Source organism: Bos grunniens, chromosome 1 (assembly GCF_055505025.1).
Source record: "Bos grunniens cultivar Pamir isolate PY7600 chromosome 1, Bosgru_T2T1.0, whole genome shotgun sequence".
Classification (NCBI taxonomy): Eukaryota; Metazoa; Chordata; class Mammalia; order Artiodactyla; family Bovidae; genus Bos; species Bos grunniens.
The window spans coordinates 17,700,730-17,724,030 of record NC_141165.1 but is presented as its reverse complement, the minus strand read 5'-3'; the positions used below and the strand labels follow the sequence as shown (position 1 = coordinate 17,724,030).

General features: G+C 41.6%; 1 protein-coding gene across 5 annotated transcripts in view; it reads left to right on the top strand.

Moving 5' to 3' along the window:
- The window catches only part of IGSF5 (immunoglobulin superfamily member 5), a 54,026-nt gene that overhangs the window by 18,915 nt on the left and 11,810 nt on the right, over window positions 1-23,301 (top strand). For 2 of the 5 annotated variants that reach the window (XM_086315829.1, XM_086315821.1), the window contains 5 exons: window positions 646-945; window positions 16,625-16,762; window positions 20,180-20,204; window positions 21,746-21,846; window positions 22,973-23,046. In XM_086315829.1, the coding sequence (XP_086171955.1) occupies window positions 646-945; window positions 16,625-16,762; window positions 20,180-20,204; window positions 21,746-21,846; window positions 22,973-23,046 (638 nt within the window). The remainder of the gene's footprint in view (window positions 1-645; window positions 946-16,624; window positions 16,763-20,179; window positions 20,205-21,745; window positions 21,847-22,972; window positions 23,047-23,301) is intronic. The other 3 variants (XM_086315841.1, XM_086315826.1, XM_086315852.1) reach the window with 3 other exon arrangements.

The following is a 23,301-nucleotide window of genomic DNA, read 5'->3' as shown; positions in this document are numbered from 1 at the left end:
AATTTAACGAGGATATTTTCAAAAAGTAATAACAATCAGAGAATATTGCTTTAAGACAATTAAACAAACCCTTAAGTGAAAAAATGAAAAAACATGGAAAGATTTGAACTACAGATTTATTATAGTTAACAACAAAATAAATGATCAGTGAAGGTGAAAGACAAGTCCCTAAAAATTTCCAAGAATTCGGTGAAAGAATACAATTAAATAGAGATATAAATAGATAACCACCTGAAGAATGAGTCCCAGGGTTTCTATATGCATATAATAGGGATTCTAGATAAATGGAATAGAACAGAAAGAGGAAATGCAATCAAAACTAATAGAAAAAAATTACATGTTGAAAGAGAACACGAGTGTTTGAATTAAGTATGCTTCCCAAGTCCCTGGATCCTGATTTTTTATTTATTCATTTTCTCTGGAATCTGTATTTTCTGGTGAGCCACCTCCCCTTCTTCCATGAGCCTGACAGGTGTAAGCTTAATACACAGATCAAACCTGACTTACGGCTTCCGGATACAGACACAGTCAATTTGGGCTGGGGAAGACAGCGCTCATGCAATGTGATCTAAAGGAAAATTTTTGGAAAAATCTGGCTCTGAGAGGCATGATCATTCCCTCGAACATTTCTCTTTTCTCCTTTAGTCATGGGGCAGTTGCTCATTCCTGGAGGCAGCCTTGTAGTCATTGAGGATAAGCCTTGTAATGTGACTTGCCGTGCACTGAACTGGACCCTGCTCCCAGATCTTTCCTGGGAGATAGGGGTTCCCGTGAGCCATTCGAGCTATTATTCCATCCTGGAGCCTGAGGACCTTCAAAGTGCAGTGAGCGTCCTTGCTCTGACACCACAGGGCAATGGCACTGTGACTTGTGTGGCTGAGATGAAGGGGCTGGACGTCCGTGAGTCTGTAACTGTCAATCTCACTGTGGTTCAGCCTCCCTTGGGTAAGTGAAGACTTTTTGCTTCATATAAAGTAAATTATTATTGCATGCTTTACATTTTATGTACTGTGCTGCTTAATCAACGATGCTCAGGAAAATCATATGGTGACCTTGATCTCAGGAAGGGATGGTGATGGAGACAAAGGACTTGTGTCAGCTTCTTGACCCTGTAATTTCACGTTTAAATTCCCTCTTCAAGTGTTTTCTCTCTTTTCTACTTACATTTGGAAATCACTGAGAATCTTGACAGCTACTTAAAAAAGAGCATTAAGTTTTCAGATATAAATTCTTGAATTCAGTGTTTTTCTCTAGCTCTCACCTGTTGTTCCTGTCTGATCCCATCCCCTGCACCAATAGGAAAGGATTCTTCTAACTTTTGAGGAAGGTGTGCATTTTCTCAGGGATTCCTTCCAACCTTAGTGGAATTAGGAGGGATCATTTTTTTTACACAGCAAATCTAGTATATCTGAAAGTACCAGGTCTATGCATTTTTAAAAAAATGTACAAGATGACATCAGATCAGATCAGTCGCTCAGTCGTGTCCAGCTCTTTGCGACCCCATGAATCACAGCATGCCAGGCCTCCCTGTCCATCACCAACTCCTGGAGTTCACTGAGACTCACGTCCATTGAGTCAGTGATGCCATCCAGCCATCTCATCCTCTGTCGTCCCCTTCTCCTCCTGCAAAATTTAGATCCAAAGAGAATCTGCTGTAGGGTCCTTGTTGTTCAGTCACTAAGTCATGTCTGACTCTTTGCAACCCCCTGACCCCATGAACTGCCGCATGCCAGTCTTCCCTGTCCTCGGAGTTTGCTTAAGTACGTGTTCACTGTATTGATAATGCCATCATCAACAGGGTCCTTGGCAAATGCCAGACTCTGACCACACATCTTCATGGGGCCTCTCTGAGCCTGCTTGGGCTCAGAAAGCACAGGGGTCGGGGCTGGAGATTTGCTTTCACACCTACATTTTGGAAAAGTGAAAGGAAAGGAGGCCCAGAGAAGGACTACACTCTGTTCCAGGTCGAATGCTGATGGCACAGAGGGATCCCGAAGCCAGGATGAGTTCTCCCATGTTGCATAACTCTTCCCACTATGAAAATATCTTCACTTAAGATCTTCCAAAGTTTGGAACAAAGTTACAGCCATAGCAAGATTAATAATAACAAAAATAAAAAACAGTATTACATATCACTTATTAAGTAAAGACTATTTTTTTCCAGCTCAGTGTTTTACTTTATTATTTTTTAAAATTTTTACTGGTGTATACTGATTTAAAAAATGTTGTGTTAGTTTCTGCTGTACAGTTAAGTGAATCAGCTATATGTATACACACCAAACAATGTATCTCCTCTTTAAATACACTAGTTTAAGTGGTTCTCAGATATTAACCAAATTAGCCTGCACAGCTTTCTCATGAGTGGATGCTGTTATATTCTCCTGTAAAGATGAGACGACAGGGGAGCATTGTTTGGAACATGTCCATGTTTATAGTAGATGGCAGAGGTGGCCTTGCCAGGGTGTGTCGAATCTGCTTACCTGTCCACTCTGCCCTCCCACTGTGAGCAGCCCTGGAAGGTGTGTGAGTGTCCTGGGGCCATGTAACCTCAGACTGGGTGCTTAAACAACAGGCATGGTTTCTCTCAAAGCTCTGGAGGCTGGGTGTCTGAGATCAAGGTGTGGACAGGGTTGGCTTCTTCTCAGGACCAGTTTGTTCCAGACCTCTCCCCCAGCTGTTACTGAACCAAGGTCACTCTGCTCACTGCACAACAGCCGGATAAATCCAAGAGATGAGATATTGAGGCAAGGAATATGACTTTATTCAGAAAGTCAGCTGACTGAGAAGGTGGCAGACTAATGCCTCAAAATAACCATCTTATTGGGGTTTGGATGCCAGGTTCTTTTACAGAACAGAGATAGGGGGTTGGGTGAGGAAACAAAGTATAAAGAGGCCATTAATCTTGTAAATATCTCCTAGAATGGCAATCCTCAGGCAGGGGATGCATTTATTTCTTTCATCCTGCCACCCACATGTGGACAGGGGCCTGAACAAAGACATTTTGGTTTAACATTCAGGTAGAGGGGCAGGGTTTTCTGAGGCAAGCCACTTTGTATGGGCAGTATCCTTTCAGTGAACAAAAGCAGCAGGAAGCAAAGGTTAAAGAAACAGATCCAAATGAAGCTGTAATTGGTTCTTCCCTGTAACACAGCTTCTGGTGGCTTGCTGGCCATCTGTGGTGTCCCTTGGCTTATGGACACTGCCACTGATCTCTGCCTTCGTCTTCACATGATGTTCTCCCTATGTGTGTGGCTGTGTCCAAACTCCACCCACTTCCTTTTAAAAAAAAAAAAAAAATAAAGACACCAGTCATATTGGATAAGGGGCCACTCTATCCAGTGATGTTAAGATGACCTCATCTTAACTAAATTCCATCTTCAACAATACTGTTTCCAAACAAGGTCACATTCTGAGGCTCTAGAATATAGGACTTTAACAAATGAATTTTGCATGTGTGCATGCTAAGTCACTTCAGTCCTTTTCAACTCTTTGCAGCCCTTTGAACTGTAGCTCTCTTCTCTGTCCATGGGATTCTCCAGGCGAAAATACTGGAATGGGTTACCATGCCCTCCTCCAGGGGATCTTCCTGACCCAGGGACTGAAACCAGGTCTCTTATGTCTCCTGCATTGGCATGTGGGTTCTTTACCACTAGTGCCACCGGGGAAGCTTGGGGAGAGACAATTCACTGCACAACAGATGATGTCTCTGTGAACCTGTAAAAAGCCATTTAGAGCCTAATGTGTTTGGATCCTGTTACCCTGAACTTTATACTACAGATGATCATCCCCAGTGTAGTACCAGCACAAGCCCACGCTCTTGATGTTTGGCCCTTTTCTCCAACTCAGACACCCCCAGAGACCAGGCAGACGACAAAAATGAAAGCATGGGTGAATACACGTGTCAGGTAGGAGACAGATTGTAGGGGCTTGTTAGGAATCAGACAGCATGCCCTATCCACACAGAGCAGGTGGACCAGCTCCAGCTGGTGATTGCCAACAGAAATGGGAGCTCAGGACTGCCAGAGCTTTGACCTGCTTCTGTGAATATCTGTCTTTTTGATGGTAAAGATCACAGAGATCTGTGGGTTTTTTTTTTTTTTTTTTAAGTCAGGGTTAACTTATTTCAGCTTATGAGACTCCAAAGAATTTAGTTTATTTCCTACTAAGACTATATATGTATATGAAGAGGAAGCTAGAATTCAAACCTAACTTGCTTTCCTTACTAGTTTGGACAATTAAAAACCTTTAGAAGAGTTGCAAGAATAGTACAAGGAGTACCAATGTATCTTCACTTAGACACAACAGATGTGAACACCTTCTCACGTTTGCTTCTCTCTCTCATCTTTTCTTTCCCTCCCTCCCTCCTTGTCTTCCCCCTCCCTGTCTTCTGTCCATCCTTCCCTCCCTATTTTTACAATTTTTTTTCCTCTCTCTCTTTCCTTCCTTCCTTCCCTTCTTTCCTTCTTTCCCGTTTAAGATTTGCTTGGAGGTTTATGACACTTTACCCCTAAATACCCCAGGATATGTATCATAAGAACAAGGCCATTCTAATTAACTGCAATGTTCTTGCAAGTCAGGAACTTTAACATTGATACAATACTATTATACAATATTCAGTTCATATTCAAATTTCTCCCATTGTCCTTTCTAGATGTTTCTCCCCCCAAGCCAGTATCCAGCTAAAGACCATGTGTTACCTTTGGTTGTCATGTCTTCTTCGGTCTCCTTTAATATCCAGTGGTACTCCCACCTTTTTTGTCTTTTCTAATAAAAACATCTTTGAAGGATCCAGACCTTTATCGCAAGAAGCCCTTCAATATGGATTTGTCTGAGTTTTCCCAACATTCTTGATGAAGGTCAAATATTTTTGCCAAGTTATGAGTAATGTCATGTGGGCGCATGATGCCAGTTTTATTGATTACTGGTAATAAGTTTGATCATCTGATTAAAGCACCATCCCCCAGATTTCTTTATTGTAAAGGTACATTTTAGCTTTTATAATTAATATGTAATCTACAAGTACTGTGTGAATATCTGTTTCTTGACAGTCTTTCACCTAATAATATTTGCATTCATGAATAAGTCATTGCCCAAATCACTTATTTCTTTGGTGGTTGTAAAAGAATGATTTTCTGGTTCCACCATTTTTCTATATTTTTTAGTTGTCATTTTTCTGTAATGGGTTTCTTAGGTGACACAGTGATAAAGAATCTTCCTGCCAGTGCAGGAGACATAAGAGACGGGTTCCATCCCTGAGTTGGGAAGATCCCCTGCAGTAGGAAACAGCAACCCACTCCAGTAATCGTGCCTGGATAATCCTGTGGACAAGGAGCCTGGCAGGCTACAGTCCAGGGAGTCACAAAGAATTGGACGTGACTGAACAAATGAGCACACACATTCTTCTGCAAAGAAGAGACATCGCTGTCTCTTTCTTCCTTTTCTTTCTTCTTCTTCTTCTTCTTTTTTTTTTTTTACAGTTTGGTGTGGACTCATTTTTATCCAATACATTGTAATTTACTCCCATCACTATCCGTTTTGATATTCCAATTTTGACCAGGGGGAATCCTTTCCAGCTGGCTCTGGTGTCCTGACGTGTCCCTCTTAGTTTCTGAGCACTTGGCTCATTAAAATGTTCCAAATTTTCTTTGCATTACCCCTGTTCTGGCCTGGAATTGACCATCTCTCCAAGGAGCCAACCCAGCTTGCTTTCAGGCAGTTTAAATGTGACAAAGTATGGTCCAGGGTTTGAAAGGGAAGATTGAAAAAAAAAGTTCTATTAGCACCAAATGGTACGAAACTGTTCAAACCACACACTTTATTAAGGCAATAATGCAACAAAGAGCTCTGGTCTGACTAATGATGCCTTGGAGAAATGGATCTGGAGATGAGCTTGTCTGCAAAGTTTGTCTTTTTTTTTTAAAACAACTTAAGATCTTTTACTGACAGCCTCAATGTAACAGTTGGAATGTTAAGACACTTACTCGTATAGAGTTGAACATTTCTGTTTTGGGTTTATGTCCCACAGCTTCTTATTACGGACAACATACTCATTACTATGCTGTTCATACAGAGCTTCAAATTCTTCTATATCCTGCCGAAGGTGATCAGGCACTACAAAGGGGCCCGCAGAATTTAAACTGCGTTTGCTGAAGTGACAGTCTCATTGTTTGGTGTGACTGAAGGTGTTCCAGATCCAACTAACATAGGCTTTGAATCTTTTGGCTTCTCAAAGTTTGTCTTTTGTAGGGAAAGGGGAGGGGCATTCACTTTCCCTTGATAGGGTTTAACTCGGCTGAATTCTTCTTAGCCCGGCACCAGTGAAGTGAGCAGCTTAATTATGGCATCTGGAGATCCAACAGCTTCACAGAGGAGAGCGTGATGTGTATATTGCAATGAGTCCCATTTTATTGGACTCATCTGGAGATGGGTAATTTGTTTCTAAATTATTCATCAAGATCGAGAGCAGCTGGTGGCTGGTGGTGTGTTGTGTGTTTTATGCAAGTTTTAGTAGCTGAAGACCTCGTTACCACCTGGGCTAGGGGAGTTGGCTTCTGGAAGCCAAGCCACGTTTATGAAGAGCCGAGAGTGCATGAGGCTGTGCTTGTTCAAGCTTCCTCAGGAATCAGATAAAAGCATCAGTTCTGCCACCCATTTCCTAAAAGTGCAAGGAGTTTGTGTTCATTTGGGGGTAATCCTTTTGAGCCCTTGAGGAAAGTGACATTGACAGCTTAGGAAGCTTGATGAGTTTAAGCCAAAAGGTTGCATGAAGTACTTATTGATTCTATAAAGAAAAGTGTATTGAAAGGCGCATGCTGGTGTCTTTTTAAATTGATTTTCTTGATTATAGAGGTAATACAGACTTTAAGATCGCAGACATAGAGACAGCGAGAAGGTGAAAACCACCCTCACTCCTGCCTTGGGCCAAGCTCCCTCAACCCTCTGTCTGACCGTCTGGGTCATTTTCTCTGCAAACTTACAAGTGTTCAGGCTGTAGACTGAGCAAGTGAAGCCATAGTTTTAGGACACATGATTGCCTTGTAGACTGGTAATTCCTGGTGAGATCTGAGTTCTGTGGGACGTGGTCCTTTTGAGAGCAGACAAGAGTGGTGGGTGTGACCGTCCTTGTTGGAGTTTGGGCACTAGTTGCGTGACATTGGGCGAGTCCTAGTTCTTCGTGGCATAGTTTTCTTGTGGGTAAAATGAGGGGCAGGGAAGAGAATAGGATATGCATTTCCCCTCCTCAGCTGCTTGTTAAGGGAGCTTTAACACTTATGCTGATTCTCAGGCCCCACCCCAGAGTTCTGTCTCAGTCTGTGTAGTCTGGAAGCCAGAATTTATTATTATTATTATTTTAAAAAGCTCCCAAATTACTGAGCAAGCAGGATTAGGAGCTACTGAAATGGAAACTTTCTAAGGCTCAGCCTCCCAGCCCAGCCTCATCAGATGCTACTCTTCACAGCTTGATGCCAGACAGTGTGGACTCAATTCCCAGCTTGCCTTCTTACTCACAGTGTGGCATTAGGCAGGTGACTTAATCTCTCTGAGCCTCAGTTTTCTCATCTGTGAAACAGATAATAATAATCCCTACCGTCTAGAGTGGTTATTGGTATGAGAAGTAAGTGGGTTAAAACACCCGGTGCCTGCACCAGAGCCTACAGGACAGGAGAGTGAGCCACGGCTCTCATTTATTTGTGGCTTCAGTGATGTCCCATGTCCTTTCTGGTCCACATAGGAGCATATTTTGCACATTCTGGTGGTGACATTTTGCAGTCATCCTGCTGGTTTTGAGAAAGTCTATGTGCCCTTTTAAAACTCTGAGCACTTCTGTGAGAGCACCTGGGATCTATTTTCCTTTTCTTCACAGATGGGAAAAGGACAATCTCGGATCTGAGATTAAAGTCACACTGTAAATTCAGTCTTGCAGTCCTTGCGTGCAGGCAGTTATGGGAGGGAATGTAGGGAGGAAGGCAGGTGGTGTTGAACTTGGAGGTAACCTTACTTAGTCACTGTTTGTGGGTAACAGGTAACAGGTATATACCCAGGGATCGAACCTGGGTCTCCTCCATTTCAAGCAGATCCTTTATCACCTGAGCCACCAGAGAGGCCCGTAGTATATCCATCTGTACCTGCAAATCTGCTTTCCATCTTGAATCATTGTGCCCACACCCTTTGCTAAGACACAAATCAGGGACTGGTGTCCACTGAGAGTCCCTAATTCTTATAGGACCTGGGCTGCAACTTTCCAGGCAGGAATTTTCCAGATTAGAGACCCAACGTGGCAGAATAAAGAGTCAGAGACTCTGGGGCTTCCCTGCTCTGAGCACCCTTGGCTAACCTTTAATGGAGCTTTATCCTGAGTGTCTTATTTGCACGATGAAGGGGTTGGGTAATGGATGAGATCATTCCAAGATTGTGTTTTCTGTTCGCTGTCATGATTTTCATTTTATCAATATAGGACTATTGTTTCTCTTTCTTTCAACCCACTGTAAATGTGCTCATTTAAAAATTGTTGTTGTTTAGTTGCTCAGCAGTGTCTGACTCTTTTGAGACCCCAGTGGACTGTAGCTGGCCAGGCTCCTCTGTCCATCCAATTTTCCAGGCAAGAATACTGGGGTGGGTTGCCATTTCCTTCTCCAGGGGTCTTCCTGACCCAGGGATTGAACCGTTCTCTCCTGCATTGGCAGGTGGATTCTTTACCACTGAGTCACCAGGGAAGCCTTGCTCATTTAAAACTTAGCCTCATGCTAAACATAGATACCTGTGATATATATGCATGTGTGTACATATATATATACATACTGTGATATCAATTAAAAGTTATTATTAAAGTAAGGAAGGAGAGCTATGATTAACCTAGACAGCATATTAAAAAGCAGAGACATTACTTTGCCAACAAAGGTCCGTCTAGTCAAGGCTATGGTTTTTCCAGTAGTCATGTATGGATGTGAGAGTTGGACTATAAAGAAAGCTGAGCACTGAAGAATTGATGTTTTTAAACTGTGGTGTTGGAGAAGACTCTTGAGAATCCCTTGGACTGCAAGGAGATCCAACCAGTCCATCCTAAAGGAAATCAGTCCTGAATATTCACTGGAAGGACTGATGCTGAAGCTGAAACTCCAATCCTTTGGCCACCTGATGCAAAGAACTGACTCACTAGAAAAGACCCTGATACTGGGAAAAATTGAAGGCGGGAGAAGAAGGGGCTGACAGAGGATGAGATGGTTGGATGGCATCACTGACTCAATAAACATGACTTTGCAGAAGCTCCAGGAGTTGGTGATGGACAAGGAGGCCTGGTATGCTGCAGTCCATGGGGTCGCAAAGAGTTGGACATGACTGAGTGACTGAACTGAACTGAAGGAAGTTTCCTCTCTGTGGCTCCAATCCTAAATTACATCTGTTTAAAACGCACACCCCATGCTTTTCTTGGGGTTCCCCTGGAGCAGAGAGAGGGCATAAATCTTTCTTAGGTGGGAAACTCTGTGGGAGATTTGACCCCCAGTGTAGCGAGGTCACAGCCAATAGGAAGCAAAAATCTGAGCTGTGTGGTTCCTGATGTAAGTTGCCATGTTGATGAGAGCCTGGGGCTTTTAGGTGAGTGCAGGCATCCCTCTTTTGAAGTTGGTGGTTAAACTAAGGGACACGAGAGGCAGGCAGGGTGCAATATCACCCTCTCTCTTTCTTGGTTCTGTCTCCCATGCCAGTGAGGTGGCCTCCCTTCCTTCAAATAGGCCCTCCCTAGGGTTATCTTGCTGTACAAGATTAGGGGGAAGATTGTCATGCTAAGAAACAGCTGACCCAAGTTGGCATGCTGAGAGTTTTTTCCAGCAGCAAAGGAAACGCCCCGATAGAGCGTTTGAGTAAGTCAACAGTGTGTTGACTTTTCCAGTAAGGATTTCATGCCTTTCTCTTGAATCTTGAACCAGACCCACCTACGCTGGCTCCCTTCTTATAAAAGCTTCTATTTTTTTCAAACTTCAGTTTGTAAAAAGAGTTCATCAGACCGAATTTAAGATGAGCACTGCAATCTGGAACACACGCGCTGGACCTCACAGTGTTTGGCACTTTGACCCGTGCCTCTTGAGTTTCTGAACAGCCTGGTGGGCTGAGAATTGTTACTAACACGTGAGCCCCAGGCTAAAGGGAGCATAGACACACGGTGACCATGAAATTTGATTGTTCTATTGACATGGAACCCGAAGCTCTCTAAGTCACAAGGCTTCTGAAGAGTGGACAGAGTGTGAATATCCTAAAGCAGTTCTGGGTTTAATAATTTTGTCATCATATCAGTGGGAGGGAGAATATAGGGGTTCCCTGGAATGTGGCAGTTTGCTTGGGCAGTATTTATATCTTGACTGCACTCAGGGATTCTCAAAGTGTGGATCACCAACCACCTGCCTCAGAATCACCTGGGGTACCCCTGACTTGGCATCGAGGGAGCTGGCTCTGAATCCATGAGCACAGCAAGCATTTCAGGTGATGCTTGGGAGTCTGCTTTCTGTGGAGCAAGGGGATGAGTCATGTTACTCTCTGCTTGTGACTGATGTTAAGGGACTGGCTTGTTTTTTGACCATATACTGTATTTTATCTCATTTTTATTTTTTTAAGTTGAAGTGTAGATGATTTACAATGCTGTGTTAGTTTCAGGTATACAGCACAGTGATCCAGGTATATATTCTTTTACAGATTATCTTCCCTAAATCATTATAAAATATTGAGTATAGTTTCCTGTGCTATACTGTAGGTCCTTGTTGTTTATCTATTTAAATATAGATATACCCATTTGAATGCAGAATAGCAAGGAGAGATAAGAAAGTCTTCCTCAGTGGTGCAGTGCAAAGAAATAGAGGAAAACAATGGAATGGGAAAGACTAGAGATCTCTTCAAGAAAACTAGAGATACCAAGGGAACATTTCATGCAAAGAGGGGTTCAATACAAGACAGAAGTGGTATGGACCTAACAGAAGCAGAAGATATTAAGAAGAGATGGCAAGAATACACAGAAGAACTATACATAAAAGATCTTCACTACCCCAATAATTACGATGATGTGATCACTCACCAAGAACCAGACATCCTGAAATGTGAAGTGAAGTGGGCCTTAGGAAGCATCACTATGAACAAAGCTAGTGGAGGTGATGGAATTCCAGTTGAGCTATTTTAAATCCTGAAAGATGATGCTGTGAAAGTGCTGCACTCAATATACCAGCAAATTTGGAAAACTCAGCAGTGGCCACAGGACTGGAAAAGGTCAGTTATCATTCCAATCCCAAAGAAAGGCAATGCCAAAGAATGCTCAAACTACTGCACAACTGCACTCATCTCACACGCTGGTAAAGTAATGCTCAAAATTCTGCAAGCCAAGCTTCAACAATACATGAACCATGAACTTTCAGATGTTCAAGCTGGTTTTAGAAAAGGCAGAGGAACCAGAGACCAAATTGGTCCAGCATCCACTGGATCATGGAAAAAGCAAGAGAGTTCCAGAAAAACATCTATTTCTTCTTTATTGACTATGCCAAAGCCTTTGACTGTGTGGATCACAACAAACTGGAAAATTCTGAAAGAGGTGGGAATACCAGACCACCTGACCTGCCTCTTGAGAAATCTGCATACAGGTCAGGAAGCAACAGTTAGAACTGGACATGGAACAACAGACTGGTACCAAATAGGAAAAGGAGTACGTCAAGGCTGTCACCCTGCTTATTTAACTTCTATGCAGAGTACATCATGAGAAACGTTGGGCTGGAAGAAGCACAAGCTGGAATCAAGATTGACAGGAGAAATATCAGTAACCTCAGATATGCAGATGACACCACCCTTATGGCAGAAAGTGAAGAAGAACTAAAGAGCCTCTTGATGAAAGTGAAAGAGGAGAGTGAAAAGTTGGCTTAAAACTCAATATTCAGAAAACTAAGATCATGGCATCCAGTCCCATCACTTCATGACAAATAGATGGGGAAACAGTAGAAACAGTTTCAGATTATTTTTTGGGGCTCCAAAATCATTGTAGATGGTGATTGCATCCATGAAACTAAAAGACGCTTGCTCTTTGGAAGGAAAGTTATGACCAACCTAGATAGCATATTCAAAAGCAGAGACATTACTTTGCCAACAAAGGTCCGTCTAGTCAAGGCTATGGTTTTTCCAGTGGTCATGTATGGATGTGAGAGTTGGACTATAAAGAGAGCTGAGCACCGAAGAATTGATGCTTTTGAACTGTGGTGTTGGAGAAGACTCTTGAGAGTCCCTTGGACTACAAGGAGATCCAACCAGTCCATCCTAAAGGAGATCAGTCCTGAATATTCATTGGAAGGACTGATATTGAAACTGAAACTCCAATACTTTGGCCACCTGATCTGAAGAGCTGACTCATTTGAAAAGATGCTGATTCTGGGAAAGATTGAAGGCAGGAGGAAAAGGGGATGACAGAGGTTGAGATGGCTAGATGGCATCACCAACTTAATGGGCATGAGTTTGAGTAAACTCCGAGAGTTGGTGATGGACAGGGAAGTCTGGCATGCTGCCGTCCATGGGATTGCAAAAAGTCGACATGACTGAGTGACTGAACTGACTGACTGATCTGTTAATCTGAAACTCCCAATTTAAGGACTGACTTGTTTTAAAGCTCCATTTATGGGGCTAGGGAGGATGATATGGGGAGTGATAATTCTGTTACCTCCCCCTTCATTTTTTTGGGGGGGTAAATCTCTTTTTACCTCTATCTGTCCTAGCTTACCTCAGAAGAATGGTGGCTGATGTGGAGATACATATTAGTTTTGACTTTTCTAAAGTCCTGTAATCCTTGTCCAAGCATCTCAATATGAGGAGAAAGGTGAGTCCCAGTTCTGGCTCAGCTGCAGCTGACAGTGTAGTGTACAGATTTCTCTTCTCCATGCAGAGTCAGAAGGAAACAGTCTCTTCATCTATCCATCCATCGATTGATTCATTGGTTCAACATGCCCAATTTTAATATGCCTGTTGCCTGGGGTATAAGCAGAATAAGACGCAGTCTTTGTGGGAACAATTTAGTTTAGATAGAAGGAGAAGTATAGGAAGAATGGACCTTATAGTGGCCAGTTTCACAGACATTTAAGGTGGCATTGAATATGAGATGTTTAAAAAAGAAAGAAATATAAAAAGGCCATCATAGGTAATGCAGAGAAGCTTTGCATGAAGGACAAATGGAAAATATCTTTTTATATTATATAGTTCTTCAAAATTCAGAGTTCTCTGGATTTCAGCGCTTGTTTTGAGATAAGTCTGTGGATTATTCTGCAGTGGGATCATTGCTCATCCAGAGGTCAGCACCCAGAGGTCAACACCAAAGTATTGCTGCTGCTGGTGCTAAGTTGCTTCAGTCATGTCCAACTCTGTGCGACCCTAGAGACGGCAGCCCACCAGGCTCCCCCGTCCCTGGGATTCTCCAGGCAAGAACACTGGAGTGGGTTGCCATTTCCTTCTCCAATGCATGAAAGTGAAAAGTGAAAGTGAAGTTGCTCAGTCGTGTCCAACTCCTAGCAACCCCATGGACTATAGCCCACCAGGTTCCTCCATCCATGGGATGCTCCAGGCAAGAGTACTGGAGTGGGTTGCCATTGCCTTCTCATCAAAGCATTAGTGATCATCTATAACCATTCATGCAACTTATTCTGAGCCTTTAACTTTTAAACTATGATTTCAAGGAAAACTCTAAGTAAGAAAATCCAAGAGACATTTTTCAGCTATAGTCTCTGGTTCCAAAGTGTGGGGAGACCATTGATTTACAAGCAAATCCTATTTTTCTTCATAGAAAGTCTCTTGTTTTAATATTTTTCTAATGACTGATATCTAATAAAATAGCACACATTTACACTGAGATGCTACCCAAGCACCCAGAGTTGAGTGACAGACTTTCTTGAAAAGCAATTCACATTTAAACAGATCAACTTAAACATGTTGTTATAAAGTTGTTTTTTAAATTTATGTTTAATTAGAGGATAATTGCTTTACAATATTGTGTTGGTTTCTGCCATATATCAACATGAATCAGTCATAGGCATACAAATGTCCCCTCCCTTTTGAACCTCCTTCCCACTTCCCATCCTGTCCCACCCCTCTAGGTTGTTACAGAGCATGGAGTTTGAGCTCCCTGTGTCATACAGCAAATTCCCACCCACTATCTATTTTACATATGGTAATTTTTAAAAATTTTGTTTCCATGCTACTCTTTCAATTTGTCCCACCTCTCCTTCCCCCACTATGTCCATAAATCTGTTCTCTATGTCTGCGTGTCCATTGCTGCCCTGCAAATAGATTGACCAGTACCATCTTTCTAGATTCCATATATATGTACTAGTATATGATATTTGTTTTTCTCTCTCTGACTTACTTCTGTAATAGACTATAGGTTCACCCACCTCATAGAGCTGACTCAGATGTTTTACTTTTTATGGCTGAGTAATATTCCATTGAATGTATGTACCACAGCTGCTTTATCCATTCATCTGTCGATGGACATCTAGGTTGCTTCCATGTTCTAGCTATTGTAAATAGTGCTGCAATGAATATTGGGGTACATGTGTCTTTTTCAATTATAGTTTTCTCAGGGTATATGTCCAGAAGTGGGATTGTTGGGTCATATGGTAGTTTTATTCCTAGTTTTTAAAGGAATCTCCATACTGTTCTCCATAATGGCTGGTCAATTTACATTCCCACCAACAGTGCAAGAGGGTTCCCTTTTTTCCACACCCTCTCTTATTGTTTGTAGATTTTTTGATGCTGGCCATTTTGACCAATGTGAGGTGATACCTCATTGTAGTTTTGATTTGCATTTCTGTAATAATGAGCAACGTTGAACGTCTTTTCATGCATTTATTAGCCATCAGGGAAAGATTGGGAAGGTGGTGTGATCCCACTGGACTCTCCCTGATGAAGGTGAGGTTCTTTATTTGGGCTAACTGAGCCCTGAAATGTGCTGGTATGACTGGTGCTGAGTATGTAATTGTATATAATTGTATGTAATTTAAATTAGATTAAATTTCAATTTAGACAACCATACCACATGTATTGGAAAGTGCCCACTAGGGCATGGCCATGAAAGATCAAAATGGCTTTTCTTCTCTCTTTCTTTCTCTCCCCAGCTCTCCTTTTTGTTTTGATTGCACTTTTTAAAATTATCTAGACATTTCTAGAATAATTACAAATTTTCTTACTACTTCTGGCTTGCTTAATTAGCACAATGTAGTTTGCATGATCATGATTTCAGAACCCTATTTAAAGCTGTGTACATCAAAACTCTTTCTAAGGAACATGACTTTGCCATGAACAACTTGGAAATCACATCATCATTGTCATTACTTTCTGGGGGGAAGCACCTTTACAATGTTATAGTACTGCTGGATACATTAATGTAAATAAAATAACAGCAACTCCAAGAGTTTACCGGTTGTTTCCATTCCTGAAAATAAATCGGTGATGAGGCATGACTTGAAACACTGAATAGGTCAGTCCAGTTCAGTCACTCAGTCGTGTCCGACTGTTTTCGACCCCATGGACTGCAGCACACCAGGCTTCCCTGTCAATCACCAACTCCCAGAGCTTGCTCAAACTCATGTCCATTGAGTCGGTGATACCATCCAACCATCTCATCTTCTGTCGTCTCTTTCTCCTCCTGCCTTCAGTCTTTCCCAGCATCAGGGTCTTTTCCAATGAGTCAGTTCTTCACATCAGGTGGTATATGGTTTATCACAGGGCATTTTGATTATATTTCCCTGTACTATATAGTAAACCTTATTGTCTATTCATTCTATATGTAATAGTCTGTATCCACTATTCCCAAACTCCTAATTCATCCCTCCTCCACCCCCTTTCCCCTTTGGTAACTGTAAGTTTGTGTTTGAAGCTGTCAGTCTGTTCCCATTTTGTAAATATGTTCAGTTGTGTTGTAGTTGAGATTTCACATACAAGTGATATCATATGATATTTGTCTTTCTCTCTCTGGCTTACTTCACTTCGTATGATAATCTCTAAGTCCACCCATGCTGCTGCCAGTGGCATTATTTCGGTTTTTTTTTTGTGTGTGTGGTTGACTAGTACTCCATTGTGTACCACATCTTCTTTACCCATTCATCTGTTGATAGACATTTAGCTTTCTTCCAGTCTTAGCTATTGTGGATAGTGCTGCTGTGAACAAAGGGGTGCCTGTTGCTTTTCAAATTAGAGTTTTGATCCAGCAATCCTACTCCTGGGCATGTATCTGGTCAATAAGCATTTCTTGAGTAAGTAAATGATATCAGAGCATGGAAACCAGTGTTCCAACCTTAGGGAGTGGCACAGCCTAGCTTATCCACCTCTCAGGAATGTTAGAGGCATTGACCAGAGAATGTTTGGACTGTGTTACTAGGCAGGTATTTATTAGTAGCAGTAAATGGATGAGAAAGTAATGGAAGATACTGTAGAACATTGAATATTTAATCACACTGAAGGGAACTTGGCCTTTGACATCTGGCTGTAGCAGATCCAATAGTTACAATATTGTCGGAAAATGTATTCTAATTTATGGTGTGGCAGATTCAGTGATTACATACCCTTGACAATGGCAAGCATCACTAAAATATATTTTTTTCTCCTTTCTACCTTATAGACAGTATTGATAAACCAGGTACATCATTGCCTACCTGGGCCATAGTTCTACTTGCTGTGTCATTGTCATTGCTTTTGATCCTGATCATTGTTCTGATTATAATATTCTGCTGCTGTGTCTCCAGGACAGAGAAAGAAGGTAATTTACTTTTGTTCACATAGATTTGTATGTGTTTTTAAATTTTTGGTACAAGGATTTGTAGTTCATTAGCTCATCTGCTCTTTCAAAAGATACATTGGCTTTTAGAGTCCTTGAAAGGAAATGCATGAAATTAGTAGAGAAGGAAAGGACTTTCTCATGGAAGGAAGCCTGAGCCAACCCCTCAAAGAAGACAGATCTTCACACCCTGAGAAGGTTAAGAGATGGTTGTGTGTTTATTTGCAAGGCGTGTGTGCTCAGTCATGTCCGACTCTTTGAGACCCCATGGACTGCAGCCTGCCAGGTCCCCGTGTCCATGGAATTTTCTAGGCAAGACTGGAGTGGGTTGCCATTTCCTACTTTATTATTTGCAAGGATATAAGGCTATTTTGATGTGTCATTCAGATGCTATGCCTTTTTTTCTTTCTAAAATAATATCTACCTATCTGAGCACATCAAAAGATTATTTGCTAGTTTGTAGGATTCTGACTCTCTTTTTCTAGGTGAATATCAATGCAGTGATAGAAAGAAAAACATGGTCTTTTGTTAACAAAAATAGTACAAATAAAATTAATAAATATAAGTACACATCTTCTAAATGAAGTCTTTTGAGATACTCCAAGATATGTGAAGGCAGTGGCCTTGTCTGGGGGCAGGCTCAACCTCAGGGTGAGTTTATCAGTGTTAGGGTGGGAGTAAGTTCATGGTTTTGGAAACCACAGGCACTTTGTTGTATGGACTCAGGACTACCCAAGGGATACCTCAAGGTGCCACTCAGGACTACCCAAGTGTTGAGTGTGTGTCCGTCTTTGTCTTTCTTTCTCTCCTAAAACCTCCATCTACTCTTATTTGAATTTTTTTTCTTAAAGTCAGAGTTTTGATGTTTGGCTACATGTCAGTTTAATTGTACTTTTAATTTTACTAGCACTATATGATTTGATGAGCACTTTCTGCATGTCTGCCAGGCACCATGTTATCTACCTCTTTTACTTGGACTAGCTCTCTTAGTGCGATATTTCACGTGACGTGCATTGTCCTGCCTAACTGGGCTACTTGCCTAGACTTAGCTCCTGTTGGGTTTAGTTTGTCCTTGGAGAATTACCTCTGTGCTATACCTCTATTCAGACTTCTGTGGTGGCTCAGTCACCTGCCAATGCAGGAGACACGGGTTCGATCCCTGGGTTCGGAAGATCCCCTGGAGAAAGAAATGGCAACCCACTCCAGTATTCTTGCCTGGAGAATTCCATGGACAGAGGACCTGGCAGGCTACCGTCTATGGGGTTGCAAAAGAGTTGGACTTAGCAACTAAACAACAACATACTTTTATTCTCCAAGAAACAGAAATGAAAAGTAGTGAACCCCTGTTGACCCATATTTGATGGAAATTTGTTTTTCCTTGGGAGTTATCCTGTATGTCACAGATCCATTATTAACCCCACTGAATTTTAATGAAAACTATGGATAACAAATTTTAATTCAAAACAGACAAGGATTGCTTGTTGCCTTCAGATGATTATTTTTGACATTAGCTATTGTGGTATGGTTGAAGAACATTCTGGTTATTTGGACTTCTGAATCTCCTAGGCTTTTGTCTGCTCCACACCAGCCTAATAAGAAGGTCTGGTCCACATGGGTTGTGCACCCAGAGATCCTCTGATTCTTAGCTTCCTCATTTACAAAATGAGGATAAGTCCTGTCCTAGAGATTGGTTGTTGCTGTTGTTGTTGCTAAGTCATGTCTGATTTTTTGTGACCTCATGGACTGTAGCCCACCAGGCTCCTCTGTCCGTGGGATTTCCCAGACAAAAATACTGGAGTAAGTTGCCATTTCTTCCTCCAGGGGATTTTCCCGACCCAGGGATCAAACTCACGTCTCTCTCTTTACAGGTAGATTCTTTACCATTGAACCATCATGGAAGCCCAGAGATTGGTTAGGAGAATTAAAGAAATTAACATAATAAAAGTTTATGTGATCTGTCCTAGAGTTTATCTTTTATTTATCTCTGAAAAGCTGATTCACAATGGACACTACACTTCACCTTGACATAAACGTAGAGGATCCAGCAAAGTCTTGGACTTCCACATGATAATTATTTCCATGCTTAAAACTGTTAAAATTCCAGGATTTTAAAAAGTATTTTCAGGAAACTTCCCTGATGGTCCAGTGGTTAAGACTCCATGCTCCCAATGCAGGTGGCACAGGTTCAATCCCTGCTTGGGGAACTAAGATCTTCATGCCACATGGTGTGGCCAAAAAAATAAGTAAATAAAAACAAAAAAGTTATTTCCTGGTGCTCCACTTTTTTGGTGCCTGAAGAATTCTCAGTGCTCTTCCTGGTTTCTGGGGACTGACTGAGGATGGCTGGGGACCCCACTCAGCATGGCCTGGAGGCTTTGGGAATCCATGCTTCTAGAGCAGTGGGACCAGGGGTCCCTGTCCTTCAGACTGAACCTGACTGGAACACAACATCCTCTATCACCACGGGGAGACCAATCTCTTCCTTTCAACTCAAATAAGATTCCTTCTGAGGTTCAATTTGAGGTGTCAATCAGTAATGTTGTTAGAACTGAAAATAAGTGAGAACATTATCCAAAAAACAAGGAAAATGAATATTTTTTGGATCGCGATAAAGCAAGATGCATAGGGGCAGTAGACAGGAAGGTGAAGATGCAAAGCACACTGGTTTTAGAGCCAGGTGGGCTGGGTCTATTGTGGGGGCTGTGCTGCTCTCCATGTTGAAATGCTAGATTACTTCCAGCCCAAGAATCCATTGACTAAAAACACTAGCATTGTAACAAGAGCTTTTGAGGGGTGGGCAGAACTGTGTGAATTGATACTATTGGTACATATTAACTGAAAACGTATTTTAGAATGAAGAACTATAATGCTTAAGCAATATAATTTCTTATCTGTTAAAAACATAGTTACCCTTGTGCAATAGTATCTAGTTTGTTAAAAATATGATAATGCTAACACTTACCTCTTGGATTGTTGTAACGATTAAATGAAATAACACCTTGCATAGCACTGGCATGCTGTCTGGACAGGTAAGCACTGAATGATCGACAGCAGAGACTGGGAACACAGAGTCCTCATGGTGAACTAATGCAGTCTCTATAACCTCAGGAATCAGATTCAGTACTCACTAAGTACATACTCGGCCCCTACTGTATTTCAGGTACCCAAATATCATAAATATATCTATTTATGATAGTGAACAGTGAATTCTACTTTCCTTATGTTTGAAGTCATTTGGTAGTTCACTGTCAGGGTACTAAATACCTGTTGGATCACAAACACTCAGTAATGTGAATGTTTAAAATGAGGGGCCTATAAAAATTGATGTGATTTTATTTTCAGAATAACTACCCTGATTTTGCTAATGTAATTTTGTTCCTTTTATTTCTATTTTTGCAGAATCCAGTTATCAGAGTCAAATAAGGTAAGTCTGAGATCACAATTTTCTGAAAATAAAAACAAATGAAAATCAACCAACACACACAGCTCTGGGATTTTAGGACTATATTACTCAAAATAAGGCACTAAATGTGGACAACTCTGAAAAACATGTATGCCAATCACCAACTCATAGGGCGATATTAACTGTAGAATAAAATAGGTGGGTTCCTACTGCCTGTGTTTGACTTACTCACTTAGGAAAATGGAGTAGATTTTTACTTGGTGTCTGGCATTCGCCACTCTTTCCACAAGAGGACACTCTGTACCATGACTGGTGCCCTCTTGCTTTAAGTCATGGCTAGGGTTCTGAGGTGTTCTTGCCTGGAGAATCCCAGGGACGGGGGAGCCTGGTGGGCTGCAGTCCATGGGGTCGCACAGAGTTGGACACGACTGAAGCGACTTAGCAGCAGCAGCAGGGATCTGAGGACCATTTTAAGAATCAGGCAGAGGTCCTACTGGAACTTCCAGGGCAGTGGAGACAGAGAGACCAGCTGGGTTGCTTAAGGCAATGAAGCTGACTAGGCAGACAGGTTAGGAGTGTTCACTGCTCACCCCCCCAGGGGAGGGATGGAAACATTCCTGCCTTTCTCACAGCTGTCCATATATAGCTGCAAGCATTTTTAAGATAACTACATCAAGGACTTATAATAACCAGTTTAAATGTCTGCAATATTTACATAATTATAAATGCAGTCAAGGGAGGGATTTCTAGACAGTGGTGGTTTTGTTGGGAGTGTTAAAACCACATCCAGCTTTCAGTATCTTATTAGACAATTTTAATACGTGTAATGCTACAATTTAAAATATCTTCTGGCTACATGTGATGAAGGAAGTTGTATGTAATCATCATTAGCTCATGAATGGACATCCTTTCAGGTAAATATTTGCACATACCCTTGCTTATTTCCCTTGCTTGATAATCAATTCTTAGTGGTAAAGCATAAATATTTTAAAATCTTTGGATATCTACTGCCAAACTTCCTTCCCCTGGGAAGCTGTACCAATTTTTGCTTTATTTCAGAGGCAGACTTTTTCTATGAAGGGCCATAGTAAATCTCTTTGGTTTTGTGGGCCACATGCTTTCTGTCACAGCTACTCAACTCTGTTGCTCTAACAGGAAAGCAGCCATAGACAATATGGAAGCAGACGAGTTCCAATAAAATTCCATTTATAGAAACAGATGGGGGCCCAGATTTGGTCTGTGGGTCACAGCTGGCCAATCCTGCTTTATTTAGTCACTGGTTTCTGAGAGTTGAGTATCAACCATGTGGGGATTGGCGTTAATGGACCTGTCATGATAAAGTTCCATTTCTTCCCAGAAGGGGAGTGTGTGAGCATACAGGAGTCTACATAGCCATCCTGGTGGGTATGAAAGTCCATCCTGATGCTGGCCGCCCTCCAGGATCCAGGGCCTGAACTTCAGCCTTGCGTTAAGTTCTTTGTGTGTGAATGCACTGGGTGGGCAGTGAGACCCGAACATCTATTGCTGATGAACATTGGCTTTTTCAAATGGTCTAATTCTAGGAAATCTGCAACTGTGAAGACAAGCAAAGACACTGCTGGGACAAAGTTGAAGAGTGCAAATGAAAACTATGGCTACCTTTCAGATGAGTCAAGGACCACACGTGAGTGGCTGGGTTTGGACAGGGAGAATGTCAGAGGAGGAGCTGGCCCACCGAACACCATTTCTGAAGGCATCTGCTTAGCTCTTGGCGGTCATTATTTGGGGTGTAATTTTTAGAAGAAGTCATTCCAGAACTAGAAATATTCTAGGAGACAATAACAGTAAAAATCCACCTGTTTATCTAAAGTTAAAAGAAATTGAGGTGAAAATTTGTTTTTAAAAATAATTTTGTTCAAAAATTTTTTTAAATTATTCTACCTTAAAGTATGTGAGGAGGCACTTTTATACATTGGAGTTACTTCCCCAAAACTTCAGTTAAATCTGAAATTCAGCAAGAAATCTTTCCTTTTCAATTTGATAGTCATATTGGGTTCTTTGAAGCCACTGTCACTAGTGAAGGGCACAGGTAGGACCTGAACCAAGATCCTTTTCAAAGCAGTTGAGAGACAGACTGTACAAATTACCCCTTAGAAGTTGGGGGCTGGCCCTAACAATTTGCCCGCAAATCAAATTCCACAGGAAGATTTTTGGTTAATCGATTCTTGCAGAGATGCTCAAAACTGTTTTCTCCACTAAGACTGGGACTCTATTCTTGGTAGCTCTTTTCTTCCCGTTCTTTTGTGCCTCCCTCCTATGTACTTTCCAAATTGTATGCTTCAGATTCAAAGGAATATCACCAAGCATGGACAGTTTCCTCGAATAATCCCATCATAGTCTCTTGCAAAATTTCCTGTGATAGAATATTTACTCATTAGTATTTAGAGCAATGAATCAAGTCCCTTGACCAAAATTGTGGCCCAAACTGAATCTCTCTGGCCCCCTTTTCCCACTGTGTCTATTTCCCTCCATCAGATGTTAAAGCTATGGATTCGTCTTGTTTCTGAATGCGACTAACTTCTCAAGAAAGGAGTTGATTTTGAGTCCTTTTGCTATATTTTTATTTCATTAGAAAGATAAATCTCTAAAAACATGTCCCATCAAGTAAACTTTAAAAAAGCCGTTTGTGGTTAGGAATGATTGATGCCAGGATACTACATAAAAGTATTTCTTTATGCGTCAGAGTTGTTAGAATAGGCAGTGGGGTTTGGGTCACTTCTGACTCTAAAAACATCTTCTTTCTGTTGCAGAGCCGGCTTCCCTCCATGCCAAGTCCTCTGAAGCCAGTGTTCCAGAGCAATGCAGCAGTAGGCAACCTCATCAGGTGATTCAGACCTTCTCCCCCTTTTGGACTTTTTTTTTTTTTTGCCATTAAACAGCTTTGCCTCATGGCAGGCTATTATGTTATATTCACCATGGACAAATATGGCATTTGCCCACCTCTGAATCAATGGGACAGTATTGGGGAATGGGACCAGAACACGTAGTATCTCTCCCTGTGGAGCAGGGTTTTTGGGAAAAGACCAAAGTGTAATTGTTGACTGGTAATATTGAGGAGTCTGTTAGACGTCCACACAGA